The sequence below is a fragment of the Magnolia sinica genome, chromosome 6 (genome assembly GCF_029962835.1).
Source record: "Magnolia sinica isolate HGM2019 chromosome 6, MsV1, whole genome shotgun sequence".
Taxonomy (NCBI): Eukaryota; Viridiplantae; Streptophyta; class Magnoliopsida; order Magnoliales; family Magnoliaceae; genus Magnolia; species Magnolia sinica.
In genome coordinates, this window is record NC_080578.1 from 12765512 (window position 1) to 12783870 (window position 18359).

At 41.6% G+C, this 18359-nt stretch overlaps 2 protein-coding genes and 1 non-coding gene across 3 annotated transcripts in view; 2 read left to right on the forward strand and 1 right to left on the reverse strand.

Moving 5' to 3' along the window:
• The window catches only part of LOC131249496 (uncharacterized), an 87227-nt gene that overhangs the window by 33031 nt on the left and 35837 nt on the right, over nt 1-18359 (forward strand). The window lies entirely within an intron of this gene.
• LOC131249495 (uncharacterized) lies at nt 6237-8639 on the forward strand. Its single transcript, XM_058250306.1, has 2 exons — nt 6237-6342; nt 6469-8639. The coding sequence occupies exon 2, from the start codon at nt 6513-6515 to the stop codon at nt 8637-8639; it is 2127 nt and encodes a 708-aa protein (XP_058106289.1). The 5' UTR covers nt 6237-6342; nt 6469-6512.
• On the reverse strand, nt 14593-14699 carry LOC131250484 (small nucleolar RNA R71). Its single transcript, XR_009173407.1, has one exon. It is a non-coding gene; the product is annotated as a small nucleolar RNA R71 (small nucleolar RNA).

Sequence of the window (18359 nt, forward strand, 5' to 3'; positions counted from 1 at the left end):
CCGGCCGACACTTCATTGAGTTATTTCATTAAACACTTGGTGAGCAACATTAATATCAAAGTAATCGAGTCACCGAACTAGTTCAATCCGAGTTCAATTCGAGTTGGGTTCGATCCAAGTCGAGTTGAGCTCGGGCAAGCTTGAACTTGGTTCAAAAATTTTTCGAGCTAAAAAAATCAACTCGACTTGGCTCCAACTCAATTTCGAACCGACTGAAATCGAGCTTTTTTGAGTCGGGTCAAGCGAGCTAACCAAGCTAACACGGCTTGTGTACAGCCGTATAGGTCATCCACACCCACAATTTAGACTTCGCTATATACGGGCCTAAATGTGAGGCGGATCTAAAGCTCGAGCGCCCGCACCAAAAGAAATAGGAACGCGGTTTGGCAGGTGACCATAACACCACTCAACTAGTTGGTGTCAAACCTCTATTACCCCACCATGATATATGTGTTTTATCCATGCCATCTATCCATTTTTACATAACGTTTTTGGGCATGAGCCCAAAAAAAGACAAATCAAGTATATCACACCATAGGAAGCTATTATATTGAACTCTTAACGTTGAAAACTTCTTGGGTAAGTTTTCAATCAAGCTGATATTCTTGTTTTCCCTTCTTAGAGCCAAATATTTTTTTAGTATTTCATCCATCTCCAATAAATCTCATTATATAAATGGTTTTGGTAGTAGAATATCAATCTAAATTGTAAGTGTCACGAAGCTGTACATGCATGTTGACTGTAACCTTCAGTCGATCAATGGGCCAAGCTGGGCCATTCATCATTGGCCCTAGCTTGGGCCAACCTAGACACCAAGTCTAGGTTTTAAACCCTAGTCCAACTTGATGTAGAGCGAGTCACGGACAGTTTCATGGCTAAGATGGATAAAAAAAGGTCCAATTGGAAGTGGAAGTGATCTAGACCGTCAGAACTTAAAACAAATGCATCTTGCAAACCAGAATGAGCTGTCGGACGTACCATAATGATTTTGGGGTAGGACGAGCTACTTTAGCCACCCAATCTTGATATGCCAGGTTCCCCACGCTGAATTTGCGAAATACCATTAGATCAACGGTTGAAATCCCGTTTTGTTTTTGTTTTTACTATTTATAATAAGTTTTAGTTTGAATATAAATCTTCATCATTGGGCTTTAGGAGTTGCGCCCAACATCATGGTTCGGCCAAATAGGACACTTACTATTTTTGGCTGAAAACCATGTGTACTAGTGGACATCACGACCATCTATAAATAGTAAGTCACAATTTCTAAGAGTTTTAGTTGTAGTTTGATTCTGAAACTTCTCTCATGGTTTAATATCCCTATTTAAAGGGGTGTGAACTCATTTATTTCATCTATCAATCAAATTGCGAAATTTATAGAATTTAATTTCTATTTTCATTGATTTTTCCTTGTGGATTTGAGAAGTCTATCTGAGGAGTCCAGATAAGCTCTATGGATTTGAAATAATTATTCTTGAGAAAGACGTTGATCGACCTCATCACATTCATCCCTACTTCATAGCGCTTGGGATAAGTTTAGGGGCACTAAGCCTTGGCCCTACAGTCTAGACTCTCACCCATAGAGGGAAGTGATCATGATGCTTGGATGAGTTGTAGAATTTCTAGGTAATGCATATATAATCAATTCCCTTGTATGTTAGAATATGGAATGGAAGTTGTAGGAAATGAACAATGGGTGCGTTTAAATGGTTGAATTATTGGGCGCCGAAGCGTCGCCCAAATGTGAATCAAACAAGCATAGGAAAGGAAAATTCAAGCATGGATAAAGAACACAATGATTTTACATAGAAAAACTTTTGTGGAAAAAAACCTATGGTACCAAGCAACAAATAATCCACTATGAATTAAAAAATACAAAAGGTGGACAACTTAGATATTCGAAACCCTCATTTTTACAAGTGCATTTCCCTTCTTAAAATTCTAGTTCTTCTAGAACAATGTTTTATTCTCTTAGAATAACCCTAGCTCTGTAATAACCCGAATTACATAACATGGTTACAGAATTAGAAACAAAACCGCACGCTTACGCAGAAGTTGCGCAAACTATTTTTCGACTAAACTGTTGATCGAATCAAAATTGTCCAAAAAGCTCAAAGAAGTAACTTGATTTATCAAATTTTTTCGATAGAATCAAAACTGTTTTCAAATGAATAAAAAAGAACAAAATATGTCCAAAGATCAAACTGGAAAATTCAGGATTGCAGTTACCAAGATGAAGATTCTTGATCTTCAAGATAAGACGTAGCTCTCACATTGCAGTTACATGCCTTTAAAGTACAACTTGAAAGTAATATGATTGTAATTTGGAGCCTAGTCCTTAAATATAAATGCCATAAGAACCTTTTTTATGAGACTAAAAATTGCAATTTACTTCAATACCAAACTCAAATGCATGCAAATATCTACACTAACATCCATAGGCTACAATGAACATAATAAGCGTGACAAAATACTCTCTGATGCTTGAATATTGATGGACGCGTGGAATTGAATTCAAAGGAAAATAAAATAAATTCCCTTGACAAGATAATATTAGACATTTGAATAAGTGGATTATACTAAGTAATCATTAGTCTTATTTACAATAAGTGTTTCCTAACACAAGATATGATGCAGCATTGCTTAACATATCTGAGATTTCCACTTACTATTGACGCGAAACCCCTGAAAATTGAATCCCTTCTTTATCTATGTAAATGAAAAAAATCGTTACTAGTTAAATTTTTTTGTGTCCACATTTTGTACTCTATATTCTTACTTGATGCCAAAATCATCTTCAACAGCTTGGATCACCGAAATGTACAAATTATTATTGTTCCCTTTCTTTTCATTTGGATCCCAAGGATTCCGCATATCCAAACATGCCATTACTTGGTTTCTTGATCTCTAAGTTATGGCATTCTATAAAGAGAGAGAATCACATATAGGCACTTGTACCACTATTTGCATGCAAGGCATTTTCAGCTGCAAGATGGGGGAAAAGAAAGAAAGAAATAAATAAATAAATAAAGAATTGCACCACATTGGTCCATGTTCTTGGGTGATAGGTTCTTTGCTAGAATTGCCAAAGAAATGGTTTTCGTCTTTGGAGTTTGGAAATCTTGGATATTTATTAAGATGAAATGCAGTATAAGAACCTAGATGCTGGGTATGTATTGTATATATAGCTTGGCATATATCTACAGGATACCAATCTAAAAGGAGAGAAGTGATAACAAACCATAGGAGTTGCGACTAACTGGGTGATTTTGTGGATCTTGAGTTATCTCTTAATCCTTCTCTCTAATAGAAAAGCACAGACAGAGAGATGGTTCCTCTCAGAGGGAGAGTTTTCTTCTCATATATTTGGTATGAGACAGAAAGAAGACATCAGACAGTTATTTTCATGTATATCTGAATGAACTGATGATAATGGTTATTTCACATTATCTTTGAATTACAGCCATACAGAGTTAATGGGCTTCTGCAAGTGGAGCTTGGTTTGTTTTTTAGTTTCTGCAGATTCAGCTCAGAATTTAATTGAACTGGGCCCAAACACACTCAGCCCACTAATGTCGAATAAAGTTGGGCCTGAGTGGGCCTTTGGGCAAATAGAAGCTCAAATTCAGCCCAAGAAACAGGCCTATGGGCCTTGAGCCTCACCCAAAAAAACCCAATTGGCAAAGCAGGCCAGACTGACCAGACCCAAGCAGTCCAGCCCACATGCACCTCCAGTCGTCCACGCAACCCATAAAGGCCTGTGGTAGGGATCTTCTGGTTGGAGGGACTTACTGCCATGAGGTAGTTATTTGATACTCTGGCAGAGTGTGATGGTTCATACGTGTGCACTTAATAAATTTTAGACATGCATCCATGTCAATCCTAAACCGTCCGAATAGTGGATTTCACTGTAGATAGGTCATAAACCTCGGATCAAACTGTGCCAATCATCTCGGGCTTTGATCAGTGGACATTTGTTTATTTAATCCAGACCGTTTAATTGTTTCCCATTGAGGACAAATTTCAGGGTGGTTGTTGGTTTCTGTCCCATCTATAGTGGGACCCATGATGTCCACGGTTTTAATTTGAGCTGCTTGTATGCCACCTGTCCAACTCATTTGTCCACATCAACCTGTACTCAACAGACGGTGTGCCTCGCGGGACCAACATTTTACTTGACTCCCGGCTCCTATCGGGGATGACCCGTGTCCTGCTTGGTCCCCTCCTAAAAGAAAGCGGATTGGGTAGTGACCGTGACCAGGGATATCTCTCCAGTGACCGTAGTCTACGGGGGCTCGGGAACGGATTGGCTACTCCCCCTGACACCAGCCATTGGCTGGTGGTCGGTGCTCCATGGGACCCACCATGATATATTTTTATGATATGTTAAAAAAATAAATTATATATCAATTTCAAGTGGACCACGTTATAGAAACCGTGTTGAATGAATTTTAACCGTTAAAAATGTTTTGGGGGCTAAAAGTTTTAGATCAAGCGGATATTTATTTTTTTCCTTCATCTAGGTCTTTATGACCAAATTAACAAATTGGATGTCAAATAAATAGTACAGTGGGCCTTAGAAGGATTGTAATTGTGAATATCTATTTATTATTTTTTTTTCCTGTGGTGTGGCCCAATTAAGATTTATATACCTATCATTTCTACATCAAGCCCTAAAATAATCTGAAAAAATGGATGAACAGAATAGATGAAACACGTGTATCATGGTGGGGGCCACGGAACACCGGCCATCAACCACGGAGCTGGTGGCGGGGGAGTAGCCAATCCGCTATTCCCCCTGTCACTAGCCCCGTGGCTCGTAGTCCGTGGTGATATGTGAGCTTCATTATGATGTATATGTTTCATCCATTCCGTTCGCCCATATTTATAGATCATTTTATTGATTGATCACAAAAATGAGAGGTATATAACTGTCAAGCAGACCACGCCATATGAAAACAATAGAGATTGGATATCCACCATTAAAATCATCTTAAGGCCCACTATAATATTTATTTGACATCCAATATGTTGATTAGGTCATGAAGACCCAGGAGAAGGATAAAAACAAAGATCATATTGATCGGCATGTGCGTGCAAGATTTGGTCCATTCATCATGTGGGAGTTACTTTTTTTCCAATAGTGCGGCCCACTTGAAATTTGGATCTGCTTCGAACTACTGTCTTAGCATGAACTGGCGAAATGGATGCTCAGGAGGATTTCTCACAAAGAACGTGGTGGGCCCCACCTAGGTTCCGACCGCAGGAACTCCCTGCCGTCCGGGTGGCAGGCAATCGGCCTCCTGTCTCCGAGGGATCCAGTCCACTGCTCCAAACGGTTCATCTGATGGACCCTGCCGTTGATGAAGGATGGTCAAAAAACTGCATATTATAAGATCCCAACCTTTGATATTTTATCTTTCTCACCGTTGAATATGGGTTGTTGAATTTTCTCTCCTGACAATCTAGCATTAGGCAACGACTTGTAATAGTTGGGATCTTTCCGATAAACGGTTTGGATCACTGGAAGCAAGGGTACTACAGAGAAATAAGAGTTAGCTTTGCATATGTCGCGACTGGATCCTTCGTGTGTTGCCATCCATTGGCCCACATCCTGTGATGGAGCTGTAGTAGCTGGGTGGAAGACCCTCCATGTGATCTCAGATATGGCCCACCTGGCATTTCTTTGCTACAATCCATGCCGGCCAGTATTTCCGTAATAAAGATTAAACCGTTCAATCCAAAAATAAAGCTTCCACCACTGCAAAGACAATCACAACATAGAAAAACTCAATACACGCCACTGCAATCATTGAAGGAGATAATAGGCCCAACTCCTACGTCACGAAACCGTCCAAGATCTAGTCATAAAATCAGCCACCTCGTGTGATGGAGGGGGCGGTTCTGCTGTGTTGATGACGGTGAACCTCACATGAAACTTCGAAACACCCCCAGGGCAGTATCAACGCGTGCACCGAGCTATTACACTGGTGATTTACTTGCAGTGCGGATAACCATCGCCTTACTTCATGGAAGAAATCCTCCCTTTGAATTCAAAGGGCGGAAAGTCCCTGACAGGGGGTAGAATTTTCGAGAATTTCACGGGTGAACAGAGAAGAGTCACTTACTCCTTCAAATTCAAAGGGCGGAAAGTCCGTGACAAGGGTAATTCCGAGAATTTTCGAGAATTTCACGGGTGAACAGAGAAGAGTCACCTACTCAGCTGTGCATTGGATTCGATCAGAATTCAAAAGCATTCCGCAAGCAGAGACTTTCCACAAGTAGAGAAGTGTGATGGTTGGAGGGACTTTGGCCGTCTTGCTGGAGGAAGAGCATCTCAAGGTATTCTTCTGTGAACTGCCATGAGGAATGCACCTTTGTGTTGCTTCTTGATGGCATCCCTTTCGTTTTCACTCTGCTTTTCTACACTCTTGCTTTAGCAGTAAATTTGTGGTTATCTTTCAGAAGGACAAGAAGAACACAACCAAGCAAAAGAATAATAAAGAGAATAGATGGGGGTGCATGGCTGCAGTAACACTGGCGAGCTCAATGACGCGAAATTCAGTGAGCCGTTGCCATGGATCGGCCTCTACATAGCTGGAGCTTCACTGGTGTGCTCACTTGCCATGGCAATCGACACCTTTTATGGGTTCCGTCAATGGAAGCTCTGGTTCCCTTGCAAGTTCTTCTCGCTTAATGCTACTTCCTTGACCCTCTTATCCATCGCCACAAAACTGCCCTTGGATCTGAACACATCCATGCCACGCCGTCAAGATCAGCTCACCAAGCTCAGCGGAACCATTCTGATTTGCACCGCAATGGGCAACTTCATGACCTCTCTAGGAACTATGAAGGACTCCGAAATGCTCTCAAACATTGTCGCCTTGGCTATTCTCGTGATCACCATGGTCGTTAACATCGGTATTCAAATGGGTACTGGTGTGATCTATGCTTTCTTACCCGAGCATGCCATAATCATGTTTTCCATCATCGCTTTGCTCATGATCTTGGCTTTTTCCGGTTTAACAATTCCAGAAGCCAAGCAGTTGCTGGAACAACAGTATGATAAAAAGTATGAACCGGCTCCTGATGAAGGAGCAGACAACACTGAGGTGTTGAGCGTTGATAAATTGAAAGAGGATGTAAACAAGTATTGGATGATGGCCCATACTAGTAGTCCTCAGTACGTTCTGGGACGCTCACCCACTTGCGCTGCCTCGGCAGCTTTCTGCCTCCTCAGTGCACTGATTTTATTGGAAGCTTTAGTCAGATCGTTTATTTTATCATCCATGGACTTCTGCAGCAGGGAATCCGACTACAGGTGGTCAAGTAACTTCGTCTTAATTTCTCAGGTGATCGCAGTAGGAGTTGGTACCATTGCCCCAGCTATTAGATGGTTCAATGCTATTAGCTTAAGAAGTATGAAGAGCGGAGAAGGAAGGTTCAGAGATGCGATTAAGGTAGAGGGGTACTGGGTTCAGAGGCTGGTAGAATGGAAAGAGAGCCCTTTACCGTTCCGCATTAGTAGCAGGCGATGTAGGAAAATCGCCCATGACTCAAAAAATCGAATTATGGATGCCTGTATCGAATGGCAAACTTCACATGTACTAATCTGCAAGTTCGTTTGCCTGGCTTCTATACTGCCAGTGAGTTGGCTTAGTAGACTCTTCTCCTGCTGCAAGCGATGTTGCCGGAAGGATTCGGAATCCATCAGATCGGAGTCAGAGAACTTGCAGGGTTTTGTGTTGCATCTTGAAGGGGAGGAAGGCTTGGTCCATCTGATCATGAAAAGTGGCCGCGAAGAAATAGAGCGATTATTTGCGAGGGGCAGGAAACATGAACCTGCTCATCTGATTGAACTTCTAAAATCATCTTCATCAGGAGATTTCAACGGCGTGGCTCAGTTTGATAGCGACCAGGTTCCGCTAATTGGAGAGAAGCCTCCAAACTGTTGGGCTCTGCCTCTGGTTACACTCACGAGCATCGCCATCGCACTTCCCTACATTGACAAAAATATAATCAGATCATTACGGCATGCCGTAGATGAAGGCCTCAGGTATGTAAGGCGTATAGAAGAGAACCTGGATGCCAATGGGTTGATTAGAATGAGGAAGGCAGCGGATATAGTCTGGCTTGGCATTGATGTTTATGATCAATGGCTTGACAAGGATCTCCACAAATTGGTCACTGAAGAAAAACGAGCAGAAAAGATAATCCGAAAACTCGCCGATCTAGGAAAGGAAAGCGTTTTTAAAGATGAGAGCGTCAGAGAGACAGGACCCAGTGAATGGCCTGCAAAGTTATTGGCAGCCAATTCGATGTATAGGATCGGTGAGACTATTCTACTGGACTACAAAGACAAGCATGGGACTGTTGACAAGTTGTTCAAATGGTTACAAACAACCATTGCTGACATATTGGGCGCTTGCCTTACCAACCTGCCACAAGTGATATCCAAGGAATGCTTTTGCAACAGCATTGAAGTGAGGGAAGAAAGAGTCAGGGATGCAGCATGTCTTCTCGGTGAAGCTGGAAGTATTCTGGCAATTTTAAGAGAGCACAACTTCCCAGTTTTGGACCCCGATGAGACGGCAGATATTGACAAATGGCGTTCAAGCATAATGTCTAGTTTAACTTGAGGTGAATTGCCTTCATCCATTGTGAATTTGAAGCACGGACCTAGAGAATGAAAGTAGATCATCTTCCGTTGGTAGTTGGTAAACGTAGTAATATAGTCCTCGTGTGGCTTTTTGCATTACTATAGTGTGCATCCCATCTAGAATGCATTACTCATCAAGGCAGTTAAATCTTCATGCATGGGATTTAAATGAAAATTAAATTCATATATATATATATATATATATATATATATATATATATATATATATATATATATATATATAAGATTTTTGGTAATATAAAATAGTAAAAATTTAGGATGTTACACCGCACCAGGTTGCCATCTTCATCCTAAGGCCTATCATCTTGCAAGGAAGGCACTGACATTAGAATAACACTTCTAGGAAGGTTCGAACTAAAAACCTCATAGTCGTCTCCACGAATAGACTAGGGGAAAAGCAAGCAGGGTCGAAGACATCATCCGCATCTATATAATTTCTTTTAGGAATAAAAAGGATTTATGAGACGACCTAAAAATCCAAATTATATGGTAGGACGTGGTTTAAGAGTTTCTCTCTAACACAAACTTTATGACCAACTGACCCTTCGACAGCTGCAACCAAGCAAGTAGGCTATTCAGCGGGCAATGCTGGAACTGTTGCCAAAGTAAGAGCTTTCTAGAGAGAATGAGCATTAGTCTACATGTTCGTTAATGCCTTTTATGGAGTTCCATCCTCTTTCGAGGATTCTGGTAAAAGGGTAGGCGAACTATTGATCGACCAAAATGTAATACTCTTCTAAAGGATCAAGAGATCAAGACCATAGATAACTCTTTTTCTGTTTGGATACGTTTTAAAATTTTCCTGACTTCATTAAGATTATTTGAATTTTCTTTTAGAAAGGCTACTCAAGTATATCTATTGTAGTCATTAACTACGATCAGAAAATATTTCTTTCCGCCTCTACTTTCCGTTCTAGTTGGTTCGACTAAATCCATATGGAGAAGTTCAAGAGGTTTGGCCGTGGCTAAGGAGTTCACTTTCTTGTGACTACTCCTAATTTGCTTGCCAATTTGACATGTGCCACAAACTTTTTCTATCTTTTTCAGTTTGGGTAGCCACGTAAGTGATTTTCTTTTGCTCAATTTATATAGATCTTTATAGTTTATAGATAGTAGATAATATTAATTAAAAGAATGTGACAGTTGAAGCAAATGACTTATTTGATTAGATACCTTTGCCAATGGAAAAGCCAGTCACACCTTCGCACAGTAAAGTGAAGGGAGAAGTTGGGCATTCGACAATCTTTAGTTCAACGTTCGAAGTAGGTTGCCGATCTCTAATACAGATACTGCCTGGAGGACAGGCCTACTTGATTGTACTATTACCAACATCGGAAGAAGGCACCTCAATTGGTCATTTCCCTTTCTTGGCCCTCGCCACCAAAATGGAAGTTGACTAGGAAACATGACTGTTCGAGGATGGAACATCACAACCTATTGAAGCTGAGGCGACCGAGATTCCCTTAAGGCTGACGGAGCTTACAGAGGATGAGACATCTGAGGGATCACAACAAGAGAACAATGACTTTGAACGATCGACCGAAAGGCAGAGCTCGAACCTCGATTGGAGGAAGCAGTTGTCTTTACTCGACGAGGAAGTGGTGGAAAAAGGCAGTTACACTCAACTGTGATCGACGAATAGGGGTGTACACGAATCGAGCTAGCTCGGTCAACTCGCTCGACTTGGCTCGAAAAAGCTCGAATCGGCTCAGTTCGAAGCTGAGTTCGATCCGAGTTAAGCTGGATTTTAGAGCTCGAAAATGAGTTCGAGCTGAGTTCGAGCTGGCCCCAGCTCAACTTGACTTGGTTCGATATATAGCTTGAACCCGGCTTAACTCAGATCGACTCGAGTATTCTCTGATGTTGCTCACCAAGTGTTTGATGAAATGACTCAACGAAGTGTCAGCTGGTGGCAATGAAGGTATGTTTCATCAAAGCAAATCTCCCTTTTTCTTGATTTTGATGTTGCTTATAAGATATTTGATGAAATACCTGTAAAACCGCTGCTAGTGTTTTACATACAGTGAGAATTTGAATTGGTGCAGTCCATGTGTTTGTGAAAATGCTGCATAGGTAAACTCGGCTCGAACCAGCCCAAGCTGCTGATCGAACTGAGTCAAGCTGGCCAGTCAAGCTCAAGGACCGAGCCGAGCCGAGTTCGAGCTGAGGTTAGCTAGTAGCCGAGTCGAGTCGAGTTGAGGCTAGCTTGACTCGGTTTGACTCGATGTACACCCCTATCGACGAAGGATATCTTCTCCAATATGTTTTCCACCTATGTTGAGGGTCAAATATTGCATATTAGACCCTAGTTATTACTTGGATCTACAAGCATAATTCCGTTTAATGGCTGATTTAATCATGTTTGTGATGCAGGGCGTATCTACGAGTCTGGATTGAAAAAGGGTACTAAAAGCATGGATTCAATAGTCTGAAGTCACCAAGGCAAGCGATGGACCCCAGGAGACCAAGATCGACGGATGTGCATGCTAGGGATCCAAGAAAATTGAGGAACTGAAGCTCAAGTGGCCTAGAAAGTGTCCAGAACGCAAGATCATAGGGTTCCCACCATCTGATCAGTTCGAAACTCCATATATGGTCTGAAGACCACAAATTAACCGTACATGATGGATTTCAACTCTTAGATCCCTCCGGAAGTGGCACAACTGTCAGAACAGCCCATAAACAATTGATTCTGGGCCCACTCGAGATCTGGATATGCTTCAAATTTTTCTCAACCTATTATATGAGGTGAAAAAGCTGATGGACGGAGCGGATTTCTCATCAACATCTCTGTGGGGCCCCACCTGTGACGAATGTGCATAACATCACATGCACCAGCCGTGCACCCGTTCACTCAAAGTCGGTCAGCAGGCGCTGATCGACTCAAACTCAATTTTTTTAAAAAAATGCCATAGTGTTAACGCTGTTCGTCCGTCGGATCTACTTGTGGGCCCCACACATCATGCATAGCATCAATCGGAACCGTCCATTGTGTGCGTAGGTGGGGTATTTACCTCACCAAGGCGGCCTTTTGAGACCATGTAAAATGTTGCAGAATCCTAACCGTTAAAGGCACGATAGACTGTGGAAGAGAAACATCGGTGGACCACACCAAAACTCGACAAAGACCAGCCCATCCTGACTGAAATTCCGAGAAGAATTTAATGGGCGGCTTGGATTGATCATTTGAAGCCTATTGTGGACCCCACCATTGGACAGTGTACGTGCATAACGCACTCTGTTTCCCAACCGGACGCCGTCCGACTTTCGCGGCGGGTTGTACGCCCTTGGGGGCGGTCGGACGGCCGATCTGAACCGTTCATCATGTAGGTGGGCCAAAAATCTCCCAGAGGACGTTGTCCTTTTGGAAAGAAGGCAAAGAATAAGAAGAAGGGAGACGCGGAATTCCGGACTGCGTGAGGTGTCTCGCAGCAGAGGGACGCGTTCCAGGCTGCGGAAGGATTGTTTTCGCAACCTACTTCTGGTGGGACTCCACAACAACTTTGGAGGGGGGTTTTTCATCTTTAAAAAGGAGACAGGGAGCAAGGGCAGGAATGGCTTGAACGGGAGGAAGAAAAGGGACTTGAATAGAGTTTTTTTTCTGCTGAGACGTGGCTGGAAAGAGGAGAGATAGGTGTGGGTTTTTCTGCGTGCTCAGGTTAGTTGCTGCTGCACGTCAGGGAAAGAGGAAGGAAGAGAAACGGAGAGAGAAAGGCTGCTGGCACGTTGGCTGCTGGACGTCGGCAGGGGAGGACGAGAGCAACAAGGGATGAAGACGTGAAGCTGGTTTCTTTCCTTCCTTTTTTGTTCTTTTCTTTCCCTTTTTATCTTTGTTTTGTTGTTATATTCAGCCCATTCATGTGTGGTTAATCCTCTTAGCTAGGGCTAAGAGGTGAAGCCTGTAGCGAGATGGGAGAGTCTATTCTATGCACTTAATTTAAATTTCTGAACTGAGTTTAAGTTGATTATTCAAGGAATATTTTTCTTAGTCTTTAATGGTCTGTTGTGACTAAAATTACAATGGGTTTGCAATGGCTTTGAATATTTCTTCCCCTTTTTATGTTTATGAAGTCAGGAAGCCCTGTCGTTCATCATTGTTCCATGGGCATGGTAGGATGACAGTACCCTTCCAGATCTTCATACGTTGTTGGTTGGTTGGTAATTAGTTTAATTCTGTTGTTTACTTTGTCTCCTAGGCATGGTTTGATGATGGAATCCATTCTAATTCATATACCTTTCATCTATTGAAAATCAGATCAAGTAAGTTCAGTTTGAATTCCATAATCCCTGATGCGGGCATAAGATCTCCCTGATCTCTACAAGTGGATCCTCTGAATCCCTAGTTTCCTTCCTCTGAATTACTTAAGTTTTAGATAATTATTCCACAAATTATTCCCTAAATTCTATTTGATTTAGATCGCATCTTAGACTAGTTCTATTTCCACCTAGTTTCAGGAAACGTACAAGTTTCAGTCCCTGTGGATTCGACCTCGGTCTTACCGAGTTTATTACTACATCACAACCCTATACTTGGGGAGTGAACAAGTTTTTGGCGCCGTTGTCGGGGACTGACGGTTACGATTCTTTGAAATTAATTGGTTTTAGAAATAGGTTAGGATTAAGATTTTACTTACTTTAGGATAAAAGTTTTTCTTTTATTTTTATTCTACTTTTAGAACTTAACCTGTTTTCCTGTTTTGTAGGATCCTGACATAAGCTCTTAAATTGGTAATTCCTTCCTAAATTCTCTACTTTTTCTGTTTTTAGAATTAAGGTTTAAATCTTAGAAATTTTCTAACTCTAGTATTTCTCTATTTGTAGGAAATAGTTTATTTTTAGAAACTTTCCTCTTTTGTTTTTAGAAACTAGGTTAGTTATTTCCCTTTTAAAGATTTAACTTCTATTTTTATTCTCTAGTAACTTTCTAATTTTAAACTCTCTTAGAATCTAATTTGTTTCCTAATTTATTTTTAGAATTTTTGTTAGAAACTAACCTTCCTATTTTGTAGGCCTTTAAGATAGAAATCTCTAATTCGGTACACTCCTTCTCTACTTCCTATTTTTCAGTTCTCTTTTAGTAATTTACTTTCTAGTTTAGGACTTGCCTTATTTATTTTAGAAATTTCCACTTTCTTTTAGGAATTCTTTCTTTTAGAAGCTAGTTCACTTCTATCTTTCTTTTAAAAGACTGTTCTTCTCTTTTTAGAATCTAACTTATTTTTGTTTTATTTTGCAAGTCCTTAACTTAGGGACTTCAATTTGGTAATTTCTTTCCAACTCTCTTTTTCTTTTTAGATTTTCTTTTCCTTTCTTAGGATTAGGCTTTGAATTTGATTGAGGGCTGCGAGTGTTTCATGCCCAAGTGGGCCCGTGACAACACTCGACGTCTCTTGACTGAAGGAGGATTGGTTGAGGGGTTGACTATCCATCGCAGGACTAGACACCGCTCGAAATCCCCTGAGTTAACTGAAATTATGGCTGCAGACCAACCTCCTCTACTTCCACCCAGGGTAGAGGATACCCAAGATGAAAATGAGGTGCAACAGGCACCCCCGCCTCGTACTTTACGAGATTATCTACAACCGGCGGGAATGAGTACGCCCTTATGCATGATTTTTTCTGAAAACACAGGACAAATGGACATCAAGCCAGGAGTTATCCAACTCCTTCCCAAATTCCATGGACTTGAATCAGAGAGTCCATATTTGCATTTGAAAGAGTTCAATAAGATTATAGCTACATTATGTTTTCCTAATGTATCTGAGGATACAATTAGGCTGAAACTCTTTCCTTTTTCCTTAAAAGAGAAAGCTAAGACGTGGTTACATTCACTGCGTCCTAGATCCATTGGCACATGGAACGACATGCAGAGGGAATTCATAAAAAAATTCTTCCCACATCATAAAACGATTACCCTCAGAAAAGCAATCATGAACTTTGCCCAAAAGGAAGATGAAACATTTTTCCAATGTTGGGAAAGGTTCAAAGATTTGATCAGTTCATGCCCACAACACGGATTTGAAACGTGGCGCATTACAAATTTTTTCTACGATGGACTGACATCCTCCATGCACCAAATGGTCGAGACAATGTGTAATGGAGAGTTCATTAATAAAGATGTCGATGAGGTATGGGACTACCTCGACAGTCTGGCTGAAAAAACACAATCTTGGGACTATTACCCAAAGTCGAACACCACGTCTAAGCCGACTCAATTAAAGGAGAAAGGTGGATTATATCTCTTGAAAGAAGAGGATGATCTTAAGTGTAAAGTGACTACGCTCCTAAGGAAAGTTGAGGCCATGGAAGGAAAGAAGGATAAGGTTAATGAAATTGTTTGCGGCATCTATAATTGCAACATTCACACAACTGAAAACTGTCCTACAATACCCGCCTTTCGAGGAGTGTTGAATGAACAAGCCAATGCCGTAAACAACTATCAAAGACCTTTTACTAGACTTAACTCCAATACATACAATCCTGGCTGGAAAAATCATCCAAACTTTGGTTGGAGGAATGGACAAACGGCGACTCCTCCAGGTTTCTTCAATCAAAATCCAAATCAAGTGAAACCTCAAGAGGAACCGGTTCAAAATTCCATACAAGAGCTGGCTCAGGCAATGCAAGGAATTACAGATTTTATGCAAAAGATAGATTCTCATATGACGGTTATAGAAAAGGGGATGCTTCCTGCACAACCTCTCCCCAATCCTAAACCGCAGTACGAGAGTAATGATCCCAGCTCTTCAAATCAGATGGGGCATGCTAAATCCATCACCACTCTTAGGAGTGGGAAGATCATTGATAAAACTCTTCCGGTTAGGCCCGAAAAGCCTCAAGAACCAGAAGAGGACAACAATGATGGATCCAGTGATGCGCCACAAAAGGTAGAACCGGAACTTCTAGAGAAGCCAGTTGCTCCATTCCCCCAACGGTTGGTTTCACCAAAACCTCTCTCTAACTCTCAGGATATCCTAGAGGTGTTGAAACAGTGAAAGTCAACATTCCTCTACTTGATGTCATGAAACAGATACCTTCATATGCCAAATTCCTGAAAGACTTATGCACGACCAAAAGACGGAAAATTATTCAAAAGAAAATCTTCTTGACTGAGAAAGTGAGTGTCATCCTGAAGCAAGACGTGCCGCAGAAATTCAAGGATCCCGGTAGCCCAACCATATCATGTGTAATCGGGAACCATCGAATTGATCATGCACTTCTTGACTTAGGAGCGAGCGTCAATTTGATTCCCTACTCGGTATACAAACAGTTAGGTTTGGGTGAATTAAAACCCACCCTAACCACACTACAACTTGCTGATCGCTCTGTTTGTGTACCAAGAGGGATAATTGAGGATGTGTTAGTCCAGGTCGATAGATTTTACTACCCTGTAGATTTTATCATCCTGGACACCGAACCCATCAATAACATGAGCACTCAGATTCCCGTCATTCTTGGTCGCCCATTCCTTGCCACGTCAAATGCAATTATCAATTGCAGGAATGGTGTCATGACTATGTCTTTTGGAAATTTGACATTGGAGTCAAACATTTTTTTCAATAACGGCAGCAACTCAGATGATGATGACGATTTCCACGACATTAACATGATTGACTCTTTTGTGGAAGATACGACACCGCTGACCTTATCCTCCGACCATCTGGAGACGTGCCTGGCCCACTCCCATGATTTTGATGATGACATAATTAGGGAGACGTGTGCCTTGCTTGATACTGCACCGGTACTTGAAGTTAACCGGTGGAAGCCACAATTTGAAGAATTGCCACAAACCGATGTAGTGCCTCTACCGTCTAACCTCAAGCCGCCGAAGCTTGACCTAAAACCTTTGCCCTCTGATTTGAAATATGCCTATTTAGGTCAAGATGAGACATACCCGGTGGTGATCTCTGCCCACCTGGAGAAAGAACAGGAGAGTATGCTCATATCTACTCTCATTGAGCATAAAGGAGCCCTGGGATGGACGATAGCGGATCTCAAGGGAATCGATCCCTCGATTTGTACTCACCACATATATCTTGAAGATAATGCAAAAACCACTCGGCAACCACAACGTAGACTAAATCCAAACATGAAGGAAGTGGTTAAAGCCGAGGTTCTCAAACTATTGGACGTGGGTATTATATACCCTATATCTGATAGTCAATGGGTGAGTCCAACTCAAGTGGTCCCTAAGAAGTCCGGAATCACCATCGTAGCTAATGCTAATAATGAACTCGTGCCAACTAGAGTCACTATTGGTTGGAGAATGTGCATTGACTACAGAAAGTTGAATACCGTCACGAGGAAAGACCACTTTCCTTTACCATTCATTGATCAGATCCTGGAAAAGTTAGTTGGTCATTCCTATTACAGTTTTCTTGACGGGTATTCGGGCTACAACCAGATAGAGATAGCCCCTGAAGACTAGGAAAAGACCACATTTACATGTCCCTACGGCACCTTTGCCTATCGAAGGATGCCATTCGGACTATGTAATGCCCCTGCCACCTTTCAGCGATGTATGCTTAGTATTTTTTCTGACATGGTGGGGCAATATCTAGAGGTCTTCATGGACGACTTCTCTGTTTATGTCCATCTTTCAGCAAATGCTTGGAAAGTCTGAAATGTGTGCTGAAAAGATGTGAAGAAAAGAACTTGGTACTTAATTGGGAGAAGTGTCATTTCATGGTTCAGAAGGGAATTGTCCTTGGGCATATCATCTCGTCCAAGGGAATCGAGGTAGATAAGGGAAAAATCGATCTTATCTCTAACCTACCTCCACCTAAGAACATCAGAGACGTGCAATCCTTCTTAGGACATGCAGGATTTTACAGGCGATTCATAAAGGACTTTAGTCTCTTCTCTCGTCCTTTATGCACTCTTTTTCAAAAGGATGCTCCGTACGAGTGGACTGAGCAATGCCAGGAAGCTTTCACCAAGCTTAAGGGCACATTAACCACTGCAACTATCATGCAGCCATCCGACTGGAGCCTTCCTTTTGAACTTATGTGCGATGCTTCTGATTATGCTCTTGGGGCAGTCCTAGGCCAGAGAAAAGATAAGAGGCCCTACGTCATTCATTACGCAAGTAGAACTTTAAATTCTGCCCAGGTGAACTACTCGACTACAGAAAAGGAACTCTTAGCTGTAGTATTCGCCTTGGACAAATTTAGGTCCTACTTGATCGGATCTAAGATTATTATCTACACAAATCATGCGGCACTTAAGTATCTTCTTTCGAAGAATGATTCTAAGCCCCGTTTGATACGATGGATCCTTCTACTCCAAGAATTTGATTTGGAAATTAAAGATAAAAAGGGAGTAGAGAACGTAGTAGCTGATCACCTTTCTCGCCTTAATACCTCTGAGTCCCTTGAGATGACTCATATCAATGACATGTTCCTTGATGAACAACTGTTCAGAGTCTCCCATTCACCTTGGTTTGCTGATATTGCTAATTATCTTGCTACAGGTGCCATACCGACACAGTGGATTGCGCAAGATAAGAAGAAATTCTTCACCGAGGTGCGCAACTTTTTCTGGGATGATCCTTACTTATTTAAATATTGCCCAGACCAAATCCTAAGGAGATGTGTACCAGACAATGAGCATCAGAGCATCATCTCCTTCTGTCACTCACAGGCCTGTGGTGGTCACTTTTCTGCTAAAAAGACCACGG

Bases quoted from the DNA above. Each gene is read 5' to 3' on its own strand.
- LOC131249495 (XM_058250306.1), top strand. From the start codon at position 6,513: ATGGGGGTGCATGGCTGCAGTAACACTGGCGAGCTCAATGACGCGAAA.